The sequence below is a fragment of the Mercenaria mercenaria genome, chromosome 2, assembly GCF_021730395.1.
Source record: "Mercenaria mercenaria strain notata chromosome 2, MADL_Memer_1, whole genome shotgun sequence".
In the NCBI taxonomy this organism is placed as follows: Eukaryota; Metazoa; Mollusca; class Bivalvia; order Venerida; family Veneridae; genus Mercenaria; species Mercenaria mercenaria.
In genome coordinates, this window is record NC_069362.1 from 38,966,542 (window position 1) to 38,990,853 (window position 24,312).

The following is a 24,312-nucleotide window of genomic DNA, read 5'->3' on the forward strand; positions in this document are numbered from 1 at the left end:
TGTAAATCTGGAGTAATTTTATATGCAAGATGGGCGTAAGTGGACTTACGCCTTTATTGCAGGAAATTTTCTGTTGAAGTTGGTAAAATTATGTCATGCAACAAGGTAGTATGTACAAAAAAGTAAATACAACTAAAGCATACTAGCACTTTATACTCATTTTAAATGAAACATTTAAGAACATAATTGAAACTGAAGAATGTAACAGCCTATTTTAAAGTATCAGACTTAACAGCAAGATTTTTTCATGTAAATCCGGAGAGATTGTATTTGCAAAATGGGCAAAAGTGTTCTTTTGCAGTAAAATTTCGATTAAAGTTTCTGGTGAATTTAATATTTTTTTCACGTAAAATGGTATTACTATACAACAGAATAGAATCATAAAAAAATAATTTATGTCTGCATTTTCTTTAATTAAACTTAATATTACACATCTCATTTTTTTTCCTCCAGACCTGAATGAATATCTTTCTATTTGGCACTATAATAAAGGGAAAACAACAATAACAAAAAAACTTTAAAATAGCAAAGCGGTATATAGGGAGTCTATCAAATATCAAATAGGACAAATGAAATCTGTCAGTCACTCTATTTCTTAAATTTCAGTCTTGCAAGCTTTATCAAAGACAAATGACATTAATTGTATATCTGACAAAATGAAAACACCACAAAATACAGGACATGACACACAGGAGATGGCCTCAGTTACCACAGCACAGTAACAGCATCTTTGCTGCATGTTATAACATGGCAATTTTCCTTGCCTATTAATTAATAAACTGAAATGGGGAGCGGTAGTCTAGTGGATAAGGTGTCAACCGCTCATTCATGGGGTTGTGGGTTTCAGCCCCACTGGGGTCACAACCATGACCTCTCATATGACACCAGTATTGGATTTTCCAGAAGCAGACACAAGAGTGGTTCCAAACTGAAAACTAGATGTGTATATAAAGGTCACAGGTGCCCCCACCTCCTGTCACTGTACATAATTATTATTATTATACCAGATTTATATAGCGCCCTTTTCATGATCAATTTCACATTCAAAGGCGCTTTACATAGTTCCAGTGCAGCCACACAGGGCGCATAATTCGTCCTCTACTAGTACAGACACAGAGCGATCTGACCAGAGGGACAGAGTGAGACAAAGTCCCTACGACAGAGAGATTTGAAATCAGATACAGGCTTGTCCGGCTAACTTAGCCTAGCTCATTGCGAATAGACAGCCTGGTTCTTTAACGTGCCCAGTGTATGGCACTGATACACGCAAGGATTGCCTGGGTTCCTGACCAGTACACCTCTAGTTGGGTGGTGTGTGTGTGTGTGTTTGGGTTTAACGTCTTTTTCAACAATTTTTCAGTCATATAAACGACGGTGTCTACTTGTAGCAGTGAGCACAATGCCCAACTTTATAGTGCTGCCTCACTGGAATATCATGCTGTAGACACGTGGCATGATACCCCACCCAGTCACATTATACTGACACCGGGCTGACCAGTCCTAGCATTATCCCCTTAATGCTGAGCGCCAAGCGAGGAAGCTGCTAGTACCATTTTTTTACGTCTTTGGTATGACGCGGCCGGGGATCGAACCCACGACCTCCCGCACTCGAAGCGGACGCTCTACCACTAGGCGGTCTAGTTGGGTGGGAAACACTGAAAAGCATTTCTGAAAATTCCAGAGTAGCTGCCGGAGATCGAACCCCCGACCTCAGAATTGGAAGGCCAGTGTGCAAACCATTGAGCTATCCGTCCACCTATACATCATGGTTTCATGACTCTGGGTGAAATATCTTAGATACATGCAACACAATTATGATAAATGTTTCACCACTTTATATAATGTGTATTTTTCGCTAAGTCAAAGACCATAACTCCTGACTGGCTGAATGAAATCCCAAACAGAACACCCAAATGTACAAGTTCACATGTTATAACAATCCCCTGCTGTTTTCTGACTCTAATTCAAATACTTCTTGAGATACAGGCATGAACACAAACTTGTTTGCACGTATGCATTTGTTTTTACTTAATCAAGGCCCATAACACTAGTATGACCAAAAGAAATCCTGAATGAAACCTTAGGTGCACAAATTTCCATGCTGAATAATATTCATCCTCTTTGACCCGTGGTCAAATACGTTTTAAGATAAAGTGTGACACAAACTTTTATATTCATTTTATGCATATTTTTTATTAAGTGAAGGGCCATAACTCTGGTCTGGCTGAATAAAATTACAAACAAAACCCAAGGGGGCAGGCACAGAACTTCTGAATAATAATCCTGTAATGTTTCATAATCTCTAATGTCAAATACTTTCTGAGTTACTGTTATATGACACAGACTCCATCCAACCCTTGCTTACGAAATTTTGGATGGCTCAAAAATCACACAGTGATTGTAACAATGTTAATACCAAAATAATCTGTATAGTTGCAGATTTAGCATGCCTATCATTTGACATATTCCATCTGAGCACAATGCAAGAACCACAAATTGGTTTATAAGTAAATATAAGAAGATAAAAACGCCCAGGAAATTTGCTGAAATGGCATAGAAAATATGTGGTAAGTACCAGTATACAAAACAAGAGCACAGCCTTGCGGGTGCAGACGCTCATCTGATTTTATTGTCTCTGTATAATAGAAATATTGTCTACCCATGATTTTCTAAGTTCAAAAGGGGCCATAATTCTTGCAAAAACAATTTAAAATTACGGTACTTGCTTTGCAGAGTCAGCGAATACCTTCACCAAGAATTAAAGCAATAGCTTTGACCTTTAAGGAGAAAAGTTGACCTAAATGCAAAATTTAACTAAAAAAAACAAACAAAAAAACTGATATTTTCCTATTCCAAAAGGGGGCATGATTCTTGCAAAAAGCAGGATGGAGTTATGTTTCTTGCTGTACATAGTCAGTTACTGATGTTGAACAAGTGTTGCAAGTTTTAAAGCATGCAGACACTGACGCAGACATTGACGCCTATCATGCGATGACAATAACTCATCAATTTTTAAAAAACAAAATCAGATAAGCTAAAAAGCTTCGAATATTACCAAACTGGCTTCATGTATTATTATGTTACTGAATAATACAGTCACACTTACATTTCAAAGAATGTATGCTGTATGTCTTAGGCTGTGGCTGTTCACTGTAAACTATAGCCTGAAGTACTGGCTTTTGATGTATGACACCTTTTTGATTTTCATTTTATTATTAAAGTAACTAAATTTTTAAAAAAATTGCAATTCTACCTCATTTTGAATATTTTGTTTCTTTTGGTGCCATACAACTAAAATTTTGGTACAGATTATTGAGGAGTTTTTCCTAGGCCAGACGCCTTTCATGTATTATCACATTTCATTGCTGGACTTCCCCTTTTATATGTATAATATGGAGTTTCACCTACAGTTTTCGTGGACTATAATCCTTTTGCAATACTGTACCGAGTAAGCAGGCACAAGTGTAAAAATCTTCAAGTAATTGGTACTGCAATTTATTTGTTTTCAAGAAAATCATTTTTTAACTCCCTTACATTTTTCAAGGGCATAAAAATATTTTTAAACCATGATACAACTTAAAAAGCCTGCAAGGATATAGAACATGGACTTACTTCGACCATGGTACAACTTTACAAAATTCAAGGAAATTGAAATATTTCCTACCATGATACACCTTTAAATATCTTTAAGAAAAAGGATACACCTTTAAAAATCTTTAAGAATACAGAATATAGACTTTCTTTAATCATGATACACCTGAAGTCTTCAAGAATAGAGTATAGCCTTTTTATAACCTAGCCCAATTAATATTTCAAACTGTTAATTTTGGATAAAATGTTAATATATTCATTTTATTTTACGAGTATAGAAATCTTTCTATTTGGCAATAATTATTGTGGGGCAAGTATGGCTTTCACTTTGAAAGTATGGGCTATTAGTGTATTAAGTAGCAGTAAGATGAATGGTGGTCTATCATTTAACTGTAGCTAAATTTGATATTAACATATCCATGCACACAGGATGAATCTACCATTTGTAAGTACTGACTCTCATAAGCATAAAAAAGCTTTTCTTGACTTCAATGTCATAAAATGTGACAATATTACATTTACTTTAAGGGTCATGCATCAGGATAATGCCCTTGATACCTTATGATGTCATCAGTATGTTATATTATGACATCACAGAAATTATCTGATTACACAAGCCTGTATTGCAGGATAAGATATTAAGACTACTGGATACATTTTTGCATGCAATAAGGCAGTAAGTCAACTTACTTCCATATTGCGCATAAAAATCAAGGCAATCTGAGATACGCCCTTATTGCAATATCAAAATAATGATATAAATAACTGAAACATCTGGTTTAAATTTTCACAGAATATAAATTAGGTCAAAATAAAGTGAAAAATCAAAAAAAGTGATTTTTGGTAAAATATGTAGATACGCCCCTATTGCGTTGAACCCTCGTTTTGTAAAAAAGCGCATGTCTCCCCCAATGCATAGTCGTATATGCAAGAAGTCAATAGGGGACAAGAGCAAAAGTCAAAGAGACACTGATGGTTGGCTGCAATAGAGATCACCTGCTTGACATGTCCAATCATCCCACCAAGTTTCAACATTCTGGGCCTAGTGGTTCTCAAGTTATGAATTTGATATTGTTTTCCATGTCTGGGCCCCTGTAACCTTGACCTTTGATCAAGTGACCCAAAAATCATTAGGGATCATCTTCTCTGCATGTCCAATCATACTATTAAGTTTCAACATTCTGGGTCAAGTCCTTCTCAAGTTACTGACCGGAAATGGTTTTCCATGTTCAGGCCCCTGTGACCTTGATCTTTAATAGAGTGATCCTAAAATCGATAGGGGTCATCTCTTCTGCATGACCAATCATCCTAAGAAGTTTCAACATTCTGGGTCAGGTGGTTCTCAAGTTACTGACCGGAAACGGTTTTCCATTTTCAGTCGCCTTTGACCCTGACCTTTGACCACTCAGCATGTCCAATCATCCTATAAAGTTACAACATTCTGGGTCAAGTGGTTCTCACGTTTCTGATCGGAAATGGTTTTCAATGTTCAGGCCCCTGTGTCCTTGATCTTTAACAGAGTGACACCAAAATCCATAGGGGTCATCTCTTCTGCATGACCAATCATCCTATGAAGTTTCAACATTCTAGGTCAGGTGGTTCTCAAGTTATTGATGGGAAATGGTTTTCCATTTTCAGCCCCCTGTGACCTTGACCTTTGATGGAGTGACCCCAAAATCAATAGGGGTCATCCACTCAGCATGTCCAATCACCCTATGAAGTTTCAACATTCTGGGTCAAGTGGTTCTCAAGTTATTGATGGGAAATGGTTTTTCATGTTCAGGCCCATGTGACCTTGACCTTTAACAGAATGACCCCAAAATCATTAAGGTTCATCTACTCTGCATGACCAATCATCCTATGAAGTTTCAACATTCTGGGTCAAGTGGTTCTCATGTTACTGACTGGAAATGGTTTTCCATGTTCGGGCCCCTGTGACCTTGACCTTTAATAGAGTGACCCCAAAATCGATAGGGGTCATTTCCTCTGCATGACCAATCATCCTGTGAAGTTTCAACATTCTGGGTCAAATGATTCTCAAGTTACTGACCGGAAATGGTTTTCCTTGTTCAGGCCCCTGTGACCTTGATCATTAATGCAGTGACCAAAGGCATCTACTCTGCATGAGCAATCATCCTATGAAGTTTTAACATTATGGGTCAAGTGGTTCTTAAGTTATTGTTCGCAAATTGTTTTCCATGTTCAGGCCCCTGTGACCTTGACCTTTGATGGAGTGATCCCAAAAGCAATAGGGGTCATCTAGTCAATAAGCCATGCCATACTATGAAGTTTGAAGATTCTAGGTCAAATGATTCTCCAGTTATTGATCGGAAATGAAGTGTGACTTACAGATGGACAGACAGGGTAAAACAATAATTATGTCTCCCTCATAGTCTGCACTGCTTGCTATTCAATCCGTAATAGTAATGGTACCCCCAAAATTGAATGATGGAGCAGTCCATTCTAGACATTTAGCAGGCTAAAGGTTAAGCAAACTTGATGTCTTTCTCACATGAAAGAATTCCATACCCAAAACAAGGTTTCCAACCCACAGAAGTGAGGAACAAGACTTAGTGAGCTGCGCCATGAGAAAACCAACATAGTGCGTTTTTTCTGGATCAAATTTGGCACAGTATAGCACTTATTTAAAGCTTTTTATATACCGGTAATGTAACAATAAAAAAACCCCAGTAATCATTAAAACTTACTTCCAGTTTTACTTACATCAGTTTAAATTATACTTTTTTCCCTTCATAGAATTGCCACGTTTTTACAACTTCCTAATTAAGAAAATGTTTGTGGTGAAATGAGGCCAAATTTTAAATTAATCCTGTTGGACGAATAACTTAACTGTCAATTATCCCAGCCAAACATCTCATAAACATTACCACAAAATTCCATGAAATACCAAAACGAAACCATTGCAACTTTATTTTGGAGATTATTTACCACTATGAAAACAACAGAAACACAGAAATTCAAGTTGACCATAACGTCTGTTACCTGCAACACAGGACTTTCACTTGAAACTAATTAGTTGCGCATTAAGGTGAACTGGAATGTGCATTATTAAAGATAATCCTGATGTCCAATCAAACTCATCAACATATATTACTGGTTTAATTCCCTCCATTTCTGCACTCTATTTATTTATTTTAAGAACTAAGAAACCATGTTTTGAACCATGCTTCTGTGCATACTGTGCTCAGTAGTTTGTACAAGCTGTGTGCAGTTTTGTTGCTACAGACCACGTTAATGCTAGTTACTGGACTTACCCGGTTTAAAAATTCAAAACAGAAATATTATAAGATTCTTTCACTTGCTGTAGGAGCAGATGGGAATATCTGGCTTGCGGGTAACTGTTTAAGCGGTAACGAGGCTCTGCCAAGTTTCCCAAAAGCCAGATATTCCCATCTGCACCTACATAGGGTGATTGAATCTTTTTCTTGCATACTATATTCAAGAAATTATTGTAACAAGAGGGTCATGATGACCCTGAATCGCTCACCTGAGTAATAAGAGCAACATGTTTAAAATGGCTAACTGATGCTAAAATATTAGAAAGTAGATCAGAAGTTCACATTCATGGTCAATGAAAGTCAGATTTAAGATAAGTGTGCAAACCTGAATATGTCATCCAAATTTCAAGGCTGTATAAAAAAACAAGAAAGTAGGTCAGTAGGTCAAGGTCACAGTCAAGTGACCCCCTAATAACTTGGGGTCATCAAGGAAAATAATGAACAACTTGAATCATTATCTCATTAGTGTCTGCAGACTTTATGACCCTTCTACAGGTAAGGCCATAAAAAACCAATTAACTACTTGGAGGGCCACTGGATATAAAATCATATTAGAAATCAAAACAAACAAGCAAATTTGATGAATTGGTATCCCCCCCACCCAAGCCGAAAGGGTTTGTGGTGAGGAATGGCAAAAAGATATATCCGGCAAAAAGTTAAGGATGTTAATAAGAAGCAAATAATTTCATTAGTCAAAATCAATTTAACAGAAAACAAATGTTTAATTAAAGAGTAGGAGGAAGGGGTGTGACCAAGGCAAGTGGGTGACCAGGTGTGGGTACACAACTTCACATGTTTACAATAAATGTTGATGGAAAAGAATGAAAGAAATTCAATGAAATTCTACCAGATGGTAAGTTTGTTATGTACAAATATGTGGATTTTTATACAATTAAAGGGCAATAACTCTTAATTTACAAATAAATTTGAATGAAATTGTGTGTACACAACCAAATTATGGTGATCTAAATTCTGTATAAGTTTCATAGTTCTAGGTCAAATATATCAAAAGTTATGATGCAGATATTGCCATATTTATAGTACCCTATATAGTTAACACTAGAAACTTCTAAGGGCCATAACTCTGGTGTTACTTGGGCAATCTGACTGAAACTTGATAGGCCGCAAGAACTCATAGTGGTGAACACGTATATGAAGTTTTAAATAAATATTCCCAACCATTTCCTAGATATGGCTCCGGACGGACGGAAGGACGGACAACGCCAAAACTATATCCCTCCGACTTTCGTTGGGGGGAAAACAAAGGGCCATAACTCACTCAAAAATTGTTGAACCAGTCTGATTTTCTGGGGGACAAAACTAGGGTACCAATACATCATTCTGACAAAGTTTGGTCAAAAACCCTCCAATAGTTTCTGAGGAGATGTGACAACGAGAAATTGTTAACGGGCTGACGGAAGGACGATGGACTACAGAGGCAGAGTGATTTGAATAGCCCACCATCTGATGATGGTGCGCTAAAAATGAGGAACTGTCAAGGTATTGCAATTTTATTACGTTTAATGAAATAAAATATAAATTTCTACAAGTCTTCTATATATATGTAGTTTGTAATACGTCATTTACAGCACAAGAGTCATCTTACTAGATGTATGTTTCCAGCACCAGCAAAAATACTGGACATCCCTGTCTGGTATGCCAGAAACCTATATAAAATGTTATAAAGAGTACCAAACTTTCACAATATATGCCTGTCACAGCATTAATTACTTTTAACATTTAAAATCGAATTTTTAATTTCAACTTATTCAAGGACAATAACTCCAGATTTACAAAGATTACCAAACTGTTTTCTGAACTTGAAACAAAATAATATACCAATAATCATTCTGACTGATTTTTGGTGAACACTGAATATGAGCACTGCATAAGTTATTAAACAGACGCTGTCAGTTAATGCAATTTTAAGTAAATCAAAGGCAATAACTTGTGAGTGACGTGGAGTATCCTGCTGGTTATCAAACTTATTGTAGATATTATGCCCCAAAAACATTGGAAGAATAATTTATTTATTCATTTGGGTTTTACGGCACACCAACACAGTATAGGTTATATGGTGCCGAACAGGAATACAAATTTTGGTTTCACATCTCATTTACATCGAAATAAAAACATGAGGTATGGAATGAGGCACACTGGATAAGAGACTATTAATTTTCACCATTTTTCGTAATTCAAAGGCAATTACCCAAGAGCCTCAGGAACAATCTGGCTGGTTATAGAACATGACCAAGATATACAGTTAATAAACATTCAAAAGTAACTAAAACAAGAGCTCGTCGAACACGAAATGCCCCCCTTGATGCATTCATAATTGCACAAGGAACAGAAATTATATGCTCACTGTAAACAAAAGTTCTACCATTATGGTTTAAACTGACCTTGACCTTTAACCTATTAACCTAACAAGAGATTACAGAATGATCTTGGCGCCATCCACTGAGCCATTTTTGAATGTTCCAAATTTCAATACTAGCTCAAGGTCAAAATCAAGGTCAAATTTCATTTAGGTACAAAACAATGTGTATGTGGTCCAAATTTGAAAGGGGTGGCTTAAAAAATGTGAAAGCAGGTCACTAGATCAATTTCAAGGTAAAGTTCATTTCGGTAGACAGAACTATGCATGTGCTTCAAATTTGGAGGCTGTAGCTTGAGAAATGTGAAAGTAGGTAATAGATAAAAATCAATGTAAAATTTCAATTCAGAACACAAAAATATGCATGCAGTCCAAATTTGAAGCATGTACCTTCAAAAATGTGACAGTAGGTCACTAGGTCAATAACAAGATCAAAGTTTTTTTCAGTACACAAACATATGCATGTCGTCCAAATTTTAAGGCTGTAGGTACAGAAATGTGAAAGTAGGTCACTAGGTCAAGATCAAGGTCAACTCATGTCAAGGTTCATCTTGCCACTCAAAACTATACATGTGGTCCAAATTTGAATGATGTAAGTTATGGACATGAAGATTCTAAGTTTTTCCCTATATAAGTCTATATGAACCATTTGACCTCTGAGGCAGGGCCATATTTGACCCAAGAGGAATAACTTGAACAAACTTGGTAGAGAACCACTAAATGATGCTACATTACAAAATACCAAAGCCACAGACTTTGTGGTTTGGACAAGATTTTCAAATTTTTTTCCTATATAAGTCTATATAAACCATGTGACCCTAGGGGTGGGGCCACATTTGACCCCAGGGAAATAATCTGAACAATCTTGGTAGAGGACCACTAGATTTTGCTACATACCAAATATCAAAGACCTAGGCCCTATGGTTTTGGACAAGAAGATCAGAAACCATTTAACTGTTCCTAGCCAATGTGACCTTGACCTCTGACCTAATGACCTCAAAATCAATAGGGGTCATCTGCTGGTCATGGCTAACCTAACAATCAATTTTCTTGACACTAGGCCCAAGCGTTCTTGAGTTATTGCCTGGAAACCATTTTACTGTTCCTGGTCACTGTGACCTTGACCTTTGACATACTGACCTCAAAATCAATAGGGGTCACCTGCTGGTCATGATTAAACTCCCTATCAACTTTCGTGACCCTAGGCCTAAGCGTTCTTGAGTTATCATCCGGAAACTGTTTTACTGTTCAGGGTCACTGTGACCTTGACCTTTAACATACTGACCTCAAAATCTATAGGGGTCATCCTCTGGTCATTACCAACCTCCCTATCAACTTTCATGATCCTAGGCCCGAGTGTTCTTGAGATATCATCCGGAAACCGTTTTACTATTCAGGGTCACTGTGACCTTGACCTTTGACATACAGACCTCAAAATCAATAGGGGTCATCTGCTGGTGATGACCAACCTCCCTATCAACTTTCGTGACCCTTGGCCCAAGCGTTCTTGAAATATCATCTGGAAACCGTTTTACTGTTCAGGGTCACTGTGACCTTGACCTTTGACATACAGACCTCAAAATCGATAGGGGTCATCTGCTGGTGATGACCAACCTCCCTATCAACTTTCGTGACCCTTGGCCCAAGCGTTCTTGAGTTATCATCCGGAAACCGTTTTACTGTTCAGGGTCACTGTGACCTTGACCTTTAACATACTGACCTCAAAATCAATAGGGGTCATCCAATTGTCATTACCAACCTCCCTATCAACTTTCATGATCCTAGGCCCAAGTGTTCTTGAGTTATCATCCGGAAACCGTTTTACTATTCAGGGTCACTGTGACCTTGACCTTTGACATACAGACCTCAAAATCAATAGGGGTCATCCAATTGTCATTACCAACCTTCCTATCAACTTTCATGATCCTAGGCCCAAGTGTTCTTGAGTTATCATCCGGAAACCGTTTTACTATTCAGGGTCACTGTGACCTTGACCTTTGACATACAGACCTCAAAATCAATAGCGGTTATCTGCTGGTGATGACCAACCTCCCTATCAACTTTCATGATCCTAGGCCTAAGCGTTCTTGAGTTATCATCCGGAAACGGATAGGTCTACATTCCGACCGACCGAGCGACAGACCTACCGACCGACCGACCGACATCTGCAAAACAATATACCCCTCCTTTTTCAAAGGGGGGCATAAATATCTTGCTGGTTATCAAACTGGTTATGTCTGTGAACATTGTGACTTAGTTGGTGAACACTTGATAAACAAGAGGACCATGATGGTCCTGAATCGCTCACCTCTTCCCACATGACCCAGTTTTGAGTATGACGTCGTTTTTTCTATTATTTGACATAGTGACCTAGTTTTTGAGCTCATGTGACCCAGTTTTAAACTTGACCTAGATATTATCAAGATAAAATTCTGACCAATTTTCATGAAGATCCATTAAAAAATATGGTCTCTAGAGAGGTCACAAGGTTTTTCTATTATTTGACCTATTGACCTAGTTTTCGAAGGTACGTGACCCTGTTTTGAACTTTACTTAGATATCATCAAGGTGAACATTCTCACTAATTTTCATGAAGATCACATGAAAAATATGGATTCTAGAGAGGTCACAACGTTTTTCTATTTTTATACCTACTGGCCTAGTTTTTGATCGCACGTGACCCAGTTTCGGAACTGACCTAGATATCATCAAGGTGAACATTCTGACCAATTTTCATGAAGATCCATTGAAAAATATGGCCTCTAGAGAGGTCAAAAGATTTTAATAATTTTAGACCTACTGACCTAGTTTTTGATCGCAGTTGACCCAGTTTCAAACTTGACCTAGATATAATCAAGCCGAACACTCAGACCAACTTTCATACAGATCCCATGAAAAGTATGGCCTCTAGAGAGGTCACAAGGTTTTTTTATTATTTGACCTACTGACCTAGTTTTTTAAGGCACCTGACCCAGTTTCAAACTTGACCTAGCTGTCATCAAGGTGAACATTCTGACCAATTTTTATGGAGATCCATTCACAAGTATGGCCTCTAGAGAGGTCACAAGGTTTTTCTATTTTTAGACCTACTGATCTAGTTTTTGACCGCACATGACCCTGTTTCGAATCTGACCTAGATATCATCAAGATGAACATTCAGACCAATTTTCATACAGATCCCATGAAAAATATGGCCTTTAGAGAGGTCACAAGATTTTTCTATTATTTGACCTTCTGACCTAGTTTTTGATGGCATGTGACCCACTTTCGAACTTGACCTAGATATCATCAAGATGAACATTCAGACCAACTTTCATACAGATCCCATGAAAAATATGGCCTCTAGAGAGGTCACAAGGTTTTTCTATTATTTGACCTACTGACCTAGTTTTTGAAGGCACATGACCCACTTTCAAACTTGACCTAGATATCATCGAGGTGAACATTCTGACCAATTTTCATGAAGATCTCATGAAATATATGGCCTCTAGAGAGGTCACATGGTTTTTCTATTTTTAGACCTACTGACCTAGTTTTTGACCGCACGTGACCCAGTTTTAAACTTGACCTAGATATCATCAAGATGAACATTCAGACCAACTTTCATACAGATCCCATGAAAAATATGGCCTCTAGAGAGGTCACAAGGTTTTTCTATTATTTGACCTACTGACCTAGTTTTTGAAGGCATGTGACCCAGTTTCGAACTTGACCTAGATATCATCAAGGTGAACGTTCTGACCAATTTTCATGAAGATCTTGTGAAATATATGGCCTCTAGAGAGGTCACAAGGTTTTTCTATTTTTAGACCTACTGACCTAGTTTTTGACGGCACGTGACCCAGTTTCGAACTTGACCTAGATATCATCAAGGTGAACATTCTGACCAATTTTCATGAAGATCTTGTGAAATATATGGCCTCTAGAGAGGTCACAAGGTTTTTCTATTTTTAGACCTACTGACCTAGTTTTTGATGGCACGTGACCCAGTTTCGAACTTGACCTAGATATCATCAAAATAAACATTCTGACCAACTTTCATAAAGATCCCATGAAAAATGTGACCTCTTTAGTGGTCACAAGCAAAAGTTTACGGACGGACGCACGCACGCACGCACGCACGCACGGACTGACGGACGGACGACGGACGACGGACACCGCGTGATCACAAAAGCTCACCTTGTCACTTTGTGACAGGTGAGCTAAAAAAGTATATATGCTTAGGAGTGAACAGTAAATTCTTGCAATTTTTTGTAATTAAAGTGTTGTAACTCCAGTGCTACTGTGACAATCCATATTGTTATCAAAACCTGGCCAACAGATTAGGACCACAGAAAGAATGGTAAGAACTTCGAAAAATTCAGGACAGTGACTCCAGAGAGACTTGAAGGATTCAGCTGGTTACAGGAATTGACTGAGATATTATGCCCAAAACAGCTGGTGAATATTGGCCATGAACTGCTCTGCTATGGGAGCAGACAGTTTTTGTGGAAACTGCCTGACTAGTCGCAGATGATAGGATTATATACTCTGTTTAGCAGGCATATGAAAATCATAATACAGGATCATCTAAGGAGTTTGATATAATATAGAAATACAAAACTAAATTTCTTCTATTTCACATCACAATTCTACTGTTCAACTAAAAGCTTCTGAGTGCCTTTCTCCACATTCCATAACTACCATAGGAACACTCTGCTGGAACATGACTGTGAAGTTTTCAAATAATCCAGAATTTCAGTGAGGCCATGTCAGATGCCATTTATTCACAATTCTTTAGCCACGTAAAAGGAAAAGTCTATGTGAAGGACAAAACTACTGCTAGCCAAACCCTCCAGATGTTATGTGACCTACTGGAGGCAAAAATTGAGCAGCACCAAGACAAAACCAACATAGTGCATTTGCAACCAATACTGACTCAGACCAGCCTGCGCTTCTGCGCAGTCTAGCTAGTAAGGATCCAATACTGTTCACTTTCAAACCCTACTGCAATTAGAAAAACCCTCAGTAAACAGTATGAATCCTGATCAGACTGCGCGGATGCACAGGCTGGTCTGGATCCATGCTGGTCACAAATGCACTATGTTACTTTCAGTGAAAACCTCTTCTAACAATGAACCAGGTATTGCCCAAATTGAATGACAGACCTGTCCAATTTTGAAATTTAGAAAGATAAAGGTCAAAAACTCATTGGAGGGGTTATGTCCATGAGATGTTTTATACTGGAAAGTGTACTTACTAAGATCAAGTATGTTGTCGATTCTAACGCAGTCCTTGTCTTTGGTAAGTGGTAATTGTTTCTCTTCCTCTTGTAAGAGTGACAGCGAGAGATCCCGTACCAGGAAAAATACACGTATTGCCTGAAATAAATGAAGAGGAAAAATCTGAAGAGGTTTATTCTTGAGTGAATATTGTAACTTAAATTGTAATAGATTTCATGACAGACAGAATACACTAATTCCCACTCCAACCCCATCCAACCTCCAGGTATATGTTTGTTTGTTTTGGGTTTAACAGCGTTTTTCAACAGTACTTCAGTCATGTAACGGCGGGCAGTTAACCTAACCAGTGTTCCTGGATTCTGTACCCGTACAAACCTATTCTCCGCAAGTAACTGCCAACTTCCCCACATGAATTATCAGCGGTGGAGGACAAATGATTTCAGACACATTGTCTTTTATCAAATCGTCACGGAGAACATACCCACCGACCGGGGATCGAACTCGTGACTCGCGATCCGTAGACCAACGCTCTCCCTACTGAGCTAAGTAGGCGGGCTTCCAGGTATATGTTTCATGAAGAAATATCTTGTACTTTTTAAGTTATACAGGTTCTCATTTTTCCTGAGAAACAGACAGATAGGTGTGTGAAACTGAAAGATGATGGTTGGGTGTGGAAGGGGTAAGGACTGGTGCGCAAGCACCAGTATAGGACTGAAAAAAAAAAAACAACAGAAAATTACTTTTGAAATATGTGAGAAAAAATGAAAAATAATGACAGTATACTCAAATGGCTGTCTTTGCAACTGATTTCACATTTTTTCCATTTCATATTAAAAACATATTCTATAAACTCCTGTGTGGCACACGTACAGTCTTAACTTTGAAATAAATGTCAGTATCAGGAATTTTTAAACAAAAATCGAACCTGTGCACTGGCACTGGTATTTGCGATAGAAAGAATTGCTATACTTATCATGGGGAAAACTAGAACAGGCAAAATACAACGCAAAACCAATAACCTACTGACACACATTTCATTCCTAGAAAACCAGGATATTCTTAATCTGTTCTGTGAATTTCTAATGTAGGGTTTTCTAAATGGAGTAATTGCATTAGCATCAGTATGGCTTAAGATATGTTTCATATGCAAAGTGTAGGTTTAGCTAATCTTTTAATTATACATTTTTATATCACTATGTATGTAAGTAAAGGTTTTGACATTTTTACAAAATGGATTAAAGAAATCCATTTAATTCCAAAATAATTCGATGTTAAAGACTTCTTGGTTTTTAACCCTTACCCTGCTATATTTCTATAATGGACTGGTTCATCTTTCAATTTGGACAGTACCACTTATTACTAAAAGGGGGTTTCACTGAAAATTTACTGACTGAATAGCGAACAGTGCAGACCATGATCAGACTGCACGGATGTGCAGGCTGATCTTCGTCTGCACTGGTCGCAAAGGCAGAATCATCTGCCGCCAGCAGACTAAGGGTTAAAGACATTGGAAGCAGCTTATGATAGTACTAATAACTTAATAGGTGACTGAGTATTGCAGTGGCAATACAGAAGTCCCCTACCAGTGGAAAACTTTGTTAGTGCTTGTTGTTGGCAACAGTGTTAGGATTAAAAATACTTAAATGCGTATCTTTTGAGGGAGATGTAATGAGAGTAGAATAATATTACTACTATAGGAGTTGGTAAAGCATACGACTTGCCAGCTGGTGGTCGTACTGTGAATTTTATTTATTTATTTATTTGGGTTTTACGGCTCACCAACACAGTATAGGTTATATGGCGCCAACAGGACTACAAATTTTGGTTTCACGTCTCATTTACATCGAAATAAAAACATGAGGTATGGAATCAAAATTTGCATACCTGCCGGAATCACAGAGTTACAGCAAAACCAAGTGTTAAGACCCTATTAGTCGCCTCTTACGATCATGCAAGGGTAAGGCAGTGGTTCCAATTCTATTCATACTGAGATTGTCCCAGAACCACATGAGGCTCGTACTATGAAATCATTGATATTTCTGGGGAACTAATTTTCCACGAACTTTAATCCCATTGCACACATAAAATTCCCATTATTTAATGTTCAAATGTTGAAATCCACAAATTCATATCCCCACAAAATTGCCCTTTTGACAAAAACCACGAGATTTCATGCCCATGAAATTAAAAGATTTTACAGAAGGTTAAAGTCCTACACTGGGTAAATGCTATTCAGACTAAAAATATAACATTGGCAACAGGGTAAACTGGAAAGTGTGGGCTACAGTGGCCAGGTTATGTAGAGCATGGAAATCAGGGGCACAGTGGTTAGCAGGTCGGACAGTAACACCAGCAGTCAGGTTCAATTCCCTGTCGCAGCTGATATCCCCACTAGTGTTCAGTGCTGGGTGATTTACTTAAATTGAAACCGTTTCCAGCATTATCGGCCTAGACTGGATGCTGGGGAGGTAAATATGACACCTGCAGTGGGCTCGGCTGGAAATAAATTTCTGTTCCATCCATTCCAGGTGGGGACTTTCGTTGACTACCCACTTTACCTTTTAAACTTTAATGCAGTTTGCAGAGGTTATACTCTGTTGGAAGCTGAACAACTGAAAGTACAGACCTTGTGGCCTTAAATGTACAGACCCTACTAAGTGTTGCAGTAGGACAAACTAACAATTTGAAACATGTCTCCCTAAACAGGCGTGAAAACAGGGTAATTAGAAAACAGGCAGCAACAAATGGTAATATTTTCATAAGAACAAAGTAGAAAGAAAGGCCGAAAAAAAAACACAGGTTGATATTTATCATTATTAAAAGAGCTGCCAAAAACCTAAATAATAAACATTACAAAAATTATAATGATGTGTAAAATATTAATCTGTTAAACCTGTAATCATATTTAGCAGCCAGACATTTGGATATATAGGTCAGAAGTATTAACTTCTAACAAACGGATTAACACATATTTGAAATAAGACCTTAATCCTGAACAATGTAGGTTTTGTTTTGAAGGAACAGATCCTGTGGCCTTGGAGGTAAAGATAGTGTGTTCCTGAAGGTACATACCCTGTGACCTGTAACTACAGACCCTGTGGAAGTGAAGGAGTGTAGCAGAATGACAAACTAACATATTAGTAGGTAATTATATGCCTCCCTAAAAAGGCATGAAAAATGGGTAATCTTACCTTACATAACGTTCTTTATGTATATAAGATACCAGATTTTAATATTAAAAAAAAAAAAAAAATTCATTTAAGACATTTATGCATAAGACTGTCAAATTAGAGGAGAATTAGCAAATACATGTAGATTTTACTCTGAACTGTTGGAGCAGGCATGGTAGAGGAACTACCTAAGGTGTAAGGGAGGCTATGTGGAAAATATTTTGAATAAAATTTTTTACAAGAATACAGCAATTAGCAATTTGATCAAATTAATGTGACAGCCTTATTGTTCACTGGTGAGTGACCTCAGTGGATTTAACAGTTGTCTTTATGCAAAAAATTAAATCTCAATAAATAAATAAAATTCCCACTAAACTAGAGTGTGGAAGGGGTAAGGACTGGTGCGCAAGCACCAGTATAGGACTGAAAAAAAAACAACAGAAAATTACTTTTGAAATATGTGAGAAAAAATGAAAAATAATGACAGTATACTCAAATGGCTGTCTTTGCAACTGATTTCACATTTTTTCCATTTCATATTAAAAACATATTCTATAAACTCCTGTGTGGCACACGTACAGTCTTAACTTTGAAATAAATGTCAGTATCAGGAATTTTTAAACAAAAATCGAACCTGTGCACTGGCACTGGTATTTGCGATAGAAAGAATTGCTATACTTATCATGGGGAAAACTAGAACAGGCAAAATACAACGCAAAACCAATAACCTACTGACACACATTTCATTCCTAGAAAACCAGGATATTCTTAATCTGTTCTGTGAATTTCTAATGTAGGGTTTTCTAAATGGAGTAATTGCATTAGCATCAGTATGGCTTAAGATATGTTTCATATGCAAAGTGTAGGTTTAGCTAATCTTTTAATTATACATTTTTATATCACTATGTATGTAAGTAAAGGTTTTGACATTTTTACAAAATGGATTAAAGAAATCCATTTAATTCCAAAATAATTCGATGTTAAAGACTTCTTGGTTTTTAACCCTTACCTGCTATATTTCTATAATGGACTGGTTCATCTTTCAATTTGGACAGTACCACTTATTACTAAAAGGGGGTTTCACTGAAAATTTACTGACTGAATAGCGAACAGTGCAGACCATGATCAGACTGCACGGATGTGCAGGCTGATCTTCGTCTGCACTGGTCGCAAAGGCAGAATCATCTGCCGCCAGCAGACTAAGGGTTAAAGACATTGGAAGCAGCTTATGATAGTACTAATAACTTAATAGGTGACTGAGTATTGCAGTGGCAATACAGAAGTCCCCTACCAGTGGAAAACTTTGTTAGTGCTTGTTGTTGGCAACAGTGTTAGGATTAAAAATACTTAAATGCGTATCTTTTGAGGGAGATGTAATGAGAGTAGAATAATATTACTACTATAGGAGTTGGTAAAGCATACGACTTGCCAGCTGGTGGTCGTACTGTGAATTTTATTTATTTATTTATTTGGGTTTTACGGCTCACCAACACAGTATAGGTTATATGGCGCCAACAGGACTACAAATTTTGGTTTCACGTCTCATTTACATCGAAATAAAAACATGAGGTATGGAATCAAAATTTGCATACCTGCCGGAATCACAGAGTTACAGCAAAACCAAGTGTTAAGACCCTATTAGTCGCCTCTTACGATCATGCAAGGGTAAGGCAGTGGTTCCAATTCTATTCATACTGAGATTGTCCCAGAACCACATGAGGCTCGTACTATGAAATCATTGATATTTCTGGGGAACTAATTTTCCACGAACTTTAATCCCATTGCACACATAAAATTCCCATTATTTAATGTTCAAATGTTGAAATCCACAAATTCATATCCCCACAAAATTGCCCTTTTGACAAAAAACCACGAGATTTCATGCCCATGAAATTAAAAGATTTTACAGAAGGTTTAAGTCCTACACTGGGTAAATGCTATTCAGACTAAAAATATAACATTGGCAACAGGGTAAACTGGAAAGTGTGGGCTACAGTGGCCAGGTTATGTAGAGCATGGAAATCAGGGGCACAGTGGTTAGCAGGTCGGACAGTAACACCAGCAGTCAGGTTCAATTCCCTGTCGCAGCTGATATCCCCACTAGTGTTCAGTGCTGGGTGATTTACTTAAATTGAAACCGTTTCCAGCATTATCGGCCTAGACTGGATGCTGGGGAGGTAAATATGACACCTGCAGTGGGCTCGGCTGGAAATAAATTTCTGTTCCATCCATTCCAGGTGGGGACTTTCGTTGACTACCCACTTTACCTTTTAAACTTTAATGCAGTTTGCAGAGGTTATACTCTGTTGGAAGCTGAACAACTGAAAGTACAGACCTTGTGGCCTTAAATGTACAGACCCTACTAAGTGTTGCAGTAGGACAAACTAACAATTTGAAACATGTCTCCCTAAACAGGCGTGAAAACAGGGTAATTAGAAAACAGGCAGCAACAAATGGTATATTTTCATAAGAACAAAGTAGAAAGAAAGGCCGAAAAAAAAAACACAGGTTGATATTTATCATTATTAAAAGAGCTGCCAAAAACCTAAATAATAAACATTACAAAAATTATAATGATGTGTAAAATATTAATCTGTTAAACCTGTAATCATATTTAGCAGCCAGACATTTGGATATATAGGTCAGAAGTATTAACTTCTAACAAACGGATTAACACATATTTGAAATAAGACCTTAATCCTGAACAATGTAGGTTTTGTTTTGAAGGAACAGATCCTGTGGCCTTGGAGGTAAAGATAGTGTGTTCCTGAAGGTACATACCCTGTGACCTGTAACTACAGACCCTGTGGAAGTGAAGGAGTGTAGCAGAATGACAAACTAACATATTAGTAGGTAATTATATGCCTCCCTAAAAAGGCATGAAAAATGGGTAATCTTACCTTACATAACGTTCTTTATGTATATAAGATACCAGATTTTAATATTAAAAAAAAAAAAAAATTCATTTAAGACATTTATGCATAAGACTGTCAAATTAGAGGAGAATTAGCAAATACATGTAGATTTTACTCTGAACTGTTGGAGCAGGCATGGTAGAGGAACTACCTAAGGTGTAAGGGAGGCTATGTGGAAAATATTTTGAATAAAATTTTTTACAAGAATACAGCAATTAGCAATTTGATCAAATTAATGTGACAGCCTTATTGTTCACTGGTGAGTGACCTCAGTGGATTTAACAGTTGTCTTTATGCAAAAAATTAAATCTCAATAAATAAATAAAATTCCCACTAAACTTTATCTTTAAAAATCTGAAATTCTTAAATTAATATCCCCCTAAATTAGTTAACAAAATTTTAATGCAAGGAAATCTGATGATTTGAAAGTATTAAAGGTATTTAATTCATGTCTTTGACTTTATAAAGTACATAGTCTGGCTTCAGTGTGTCTACTAATTCTACAGTATTTAGCCTGCTGGCGGCAAGTAATTCTGCCTTTGCGACCAGTGCAGACCAAGATCAGCCTGCACATCTAAGGTGGACAAACAGCAGACCTAAGGAAAGTGCCAATAAATTACTACTGAAGAAGCAAATTCGATGAATTGGTATCCCCTGCCAAAAGGATCTGTGGTGAGGAATGGCAAAAAAATATATCCGGCAAAAAGTTAAGGATGTTACTAAGAAGCAAATAATTTTATTTAATTAAGTCAAAATTAATTTAACAGAAAATGAAAGTTTTAAGTGACTAATGAAATTATTTTGAATGGAATTATGTTTACTGTAATAAGCTTAGCTTTTAGAATTAAATGGAGTTATTTGAAATGTGGGCTTGAAGTGTAACTAGAATGAAATAATTGTCCTCCAGTAGTTTGGCACCAAGTGTTGCTATTTAACATTAACTTTTGAACTTAAAAGAACAGATGTCCTTAAGAGAGCACAATCAAGTAAGATATCTTGAACATGGCTGGCAGCTAAGCAGGTGTGGAACATTTTTTTAAAAGAAGGAATGGATTTTTTTTTCCTTGGAGGGGGGTGGGGTGGGCTGGGGAGGTGCTGACAGGCTGAGGGTACAAAACTTCGTATGTTGACTATAAATATTGATGGAAAATTTAAAATTAAAAAAACAAACAAACTTATGGGGGGGGGGGGGGGGGGGGGGGGAATGCATGATCGGGATGGTGGGCATGACTGGGTGGAGTAGCAAGGTTGGGTGGGGAATGGTACAACTTTGCATATTGATAAAAATTCATGGAAGGTTTGAAAAAAAATTTAAAATTAGGAATGAAATTTTTGTATATATATATATATATATATATTATTTTTTTTTTTGGTGGGTGGGGGGTGGGGGGAGGGTATATGATCAAGGCAAGGTGACCAGGTGTGGGTACACAACTTCACATGTTTATAATAAATGTTCATGGTAAGGAATGAAAGAAGTTTAATGGAATTCTACCATTTGGTTATTTTGCTATGTACAGATTTGAGGATTTTTAAACAATTAAAGGGCAGTAACACTAAAGTTAGTTAAGAGATTCGGACAAAATTGTGTGTGCTCTACCACATTATGGTGATCTAAATTCAAATTAAGTTTCATAGTTCTAGGTCATATATATCACAAAATTGCCATATTTATAGTACCCTGTATAGTTAACACAAGAAACTTCTAAGGGCCATAACTCTGGTGTTTCTTAGGCAATCTAACTGAAACTTGACAAGCCACATAACCTCATAGTGGCGAACATGTACATGAAGTTTTATTTAAATATTCCCAACCACTTTCTAGATATGGCTCCGGACTGATGGATGGATGAATGGAAAGGCGGACGGACAATGCTTAAAACTATATCCCTCCGACTTCGTCGGGGGGATATTAATGTGCACAGATTTAAAAATATCTTTAACACTTTCAAATGGGTTACAAGTATTGACATAAGTTAACCACAAATACATAAATTACTCTATAACCAATAATATCAAGATTTATAGTTGCCAGTCTGAGAGTGACAAGTAATTAGAGAATAGGTAGCAACAAGCGGTGATAAATTTATAAGGGAGAAAGGCCGAAAGCCCACAGGTTGATATATATTGTTAAGGAGCTGCCAAAAACTTAAATTACTCATGTTAAAATAAACATTACAATATAATGATGTGTAAAACTTTAATCTGTTATGCCCATAATCACATTTAAAAGCCAGATGTTTAGGTATATAGGTCAAAAGTATTAAATTATTAAAGAAACGGATTGACACAGGTTTGAAATAAGACCTTTATCCTGAACAATGTAGGTTTTGTGTGCTGAAAAATGCATTTTAATACTTACTCTAAATTTGTTGATTAAAAATGAGTACATACTTTCACATTGATTTATTGGCTCTGTATGTAGGTTAATGTAACAGTTAGTCAATTAGATAAATAAAAATAACAATCAAAGAGACATAACCTTCTCAGATCTTGTTCTAAAGTTTTCACTTATTCCTTAACTTAGTTTGATTTGTATATTATCAAAAAAAGACCGAAATAACACTGTATTATCAGTAAAAAAATTGATCCTGAATTGCTGTAAGGTTTTGCACCTAAAGTTCATACTATTCATGTGTTCTGCACCTTCTACCCACACTGAACGACTGGAATCGAAGGGTTAAGTGTTAAGACTGTTCAGATTTGACTTTGGACTTGATTAAATGATTAAATTCATTCTGTTGATTTAAGCACCGCTTTTTGTAAGCTTTTCAGTTTAGAAGGTTTGGCTAACCTAGCAGTATATCACAACTTACATATATCGCGGACAAGGGACTCTAGAAGAACAGGCTTTACTGGAATTGGCAAGAAATACATCTATCTCTCTCAGTCTGTGACATACCTGTCAACCTTTTGACTATTCATACAGTTGCTAAAATTAGCATGGAAGAGTTCAAAACAATAGATTGAACATTATTAGTATCACTTGAATTTCATTTTTAAACAACAGCTGTCAGTGGAAAGCGCGCTCGACTATTCTCAGTGCTTGATAGTATAATATAAGCAATGAGTAAAACTTTAACATTACAATAAGCATATTCTAAGTCGAAAAGGGGCCATAATTCAGTCAAAATGCTTGATAGAGTTGCCACCTCCTTTTTACAGACTGGGGTCATGATGGTATACAAGTATGCAAAATATGAAAGCAATATCTCAATGGACTTTGAAAATATTTTGGGTGGTATGCAAACTTTAACATTTATTCTAAGTCGAAAAGGGGCCATAATTCAGTCAAAATGCTTGATAGAGTTGCCTCCTCCTTTTTACAGACTGGGGTCATGATGGTAAACAAGTATGCAAAATATGAAAGCAATATCTCAATTGACTTTGAAAATATTTGGGGTGGTACGCAAACTTTAACATTTGTGTGACGCTCACGCTAACGCTCAGGCCGACGCCGGGGATAGTAGGACAGCTCCCCTATTCTTTGAATAGACAAGCTAAAAAGTCTAAAGCCTTGTTCACTTATTAGAAATCTCGTGAAATGTTTGGACATAATTCTTGCTAACATTTTTGCTTATCTAAAATTCAGGAGTTGCTATTAAGGAATGATTTTCGAGATAAAATCATCACGAGAAATATCAAATCTAAAAGCAAGTCTATTTTTCAAAATACAAGGTCATGTACTAGATTTAAGCAGCATCATGAGAAAACCAACATAGTGCGTTTGCGCAGTCT

General features: G+C 37.0%; 1 protein-coding gene across 2 annotated transcripts in view; it reads right to left on the bottom strand.

Moving 5' to 3' along the window:
- LOC128554415 (protein CLEC16A-like) overlaps nucleotides 1–24,312 on the bottom strand; it is a 181,945-nt gene that overhangs the window by 57,066 nt on the left and 100,567 nt on the right. For both annotated transcript variants that reach the window (XM_053535705.1, XM_053535701.1), the window contains exon 18: nucleotides 14,507–14,627. In XM_053535705.1, coding sequence (XP_053391680.1) covers nucleotides 14,507–14,627 — 121 coding nt within the window. The remainder of the gene's footprint in view (nucleotides 1–14,506; nucleotides 14,628–24,312) is intronic.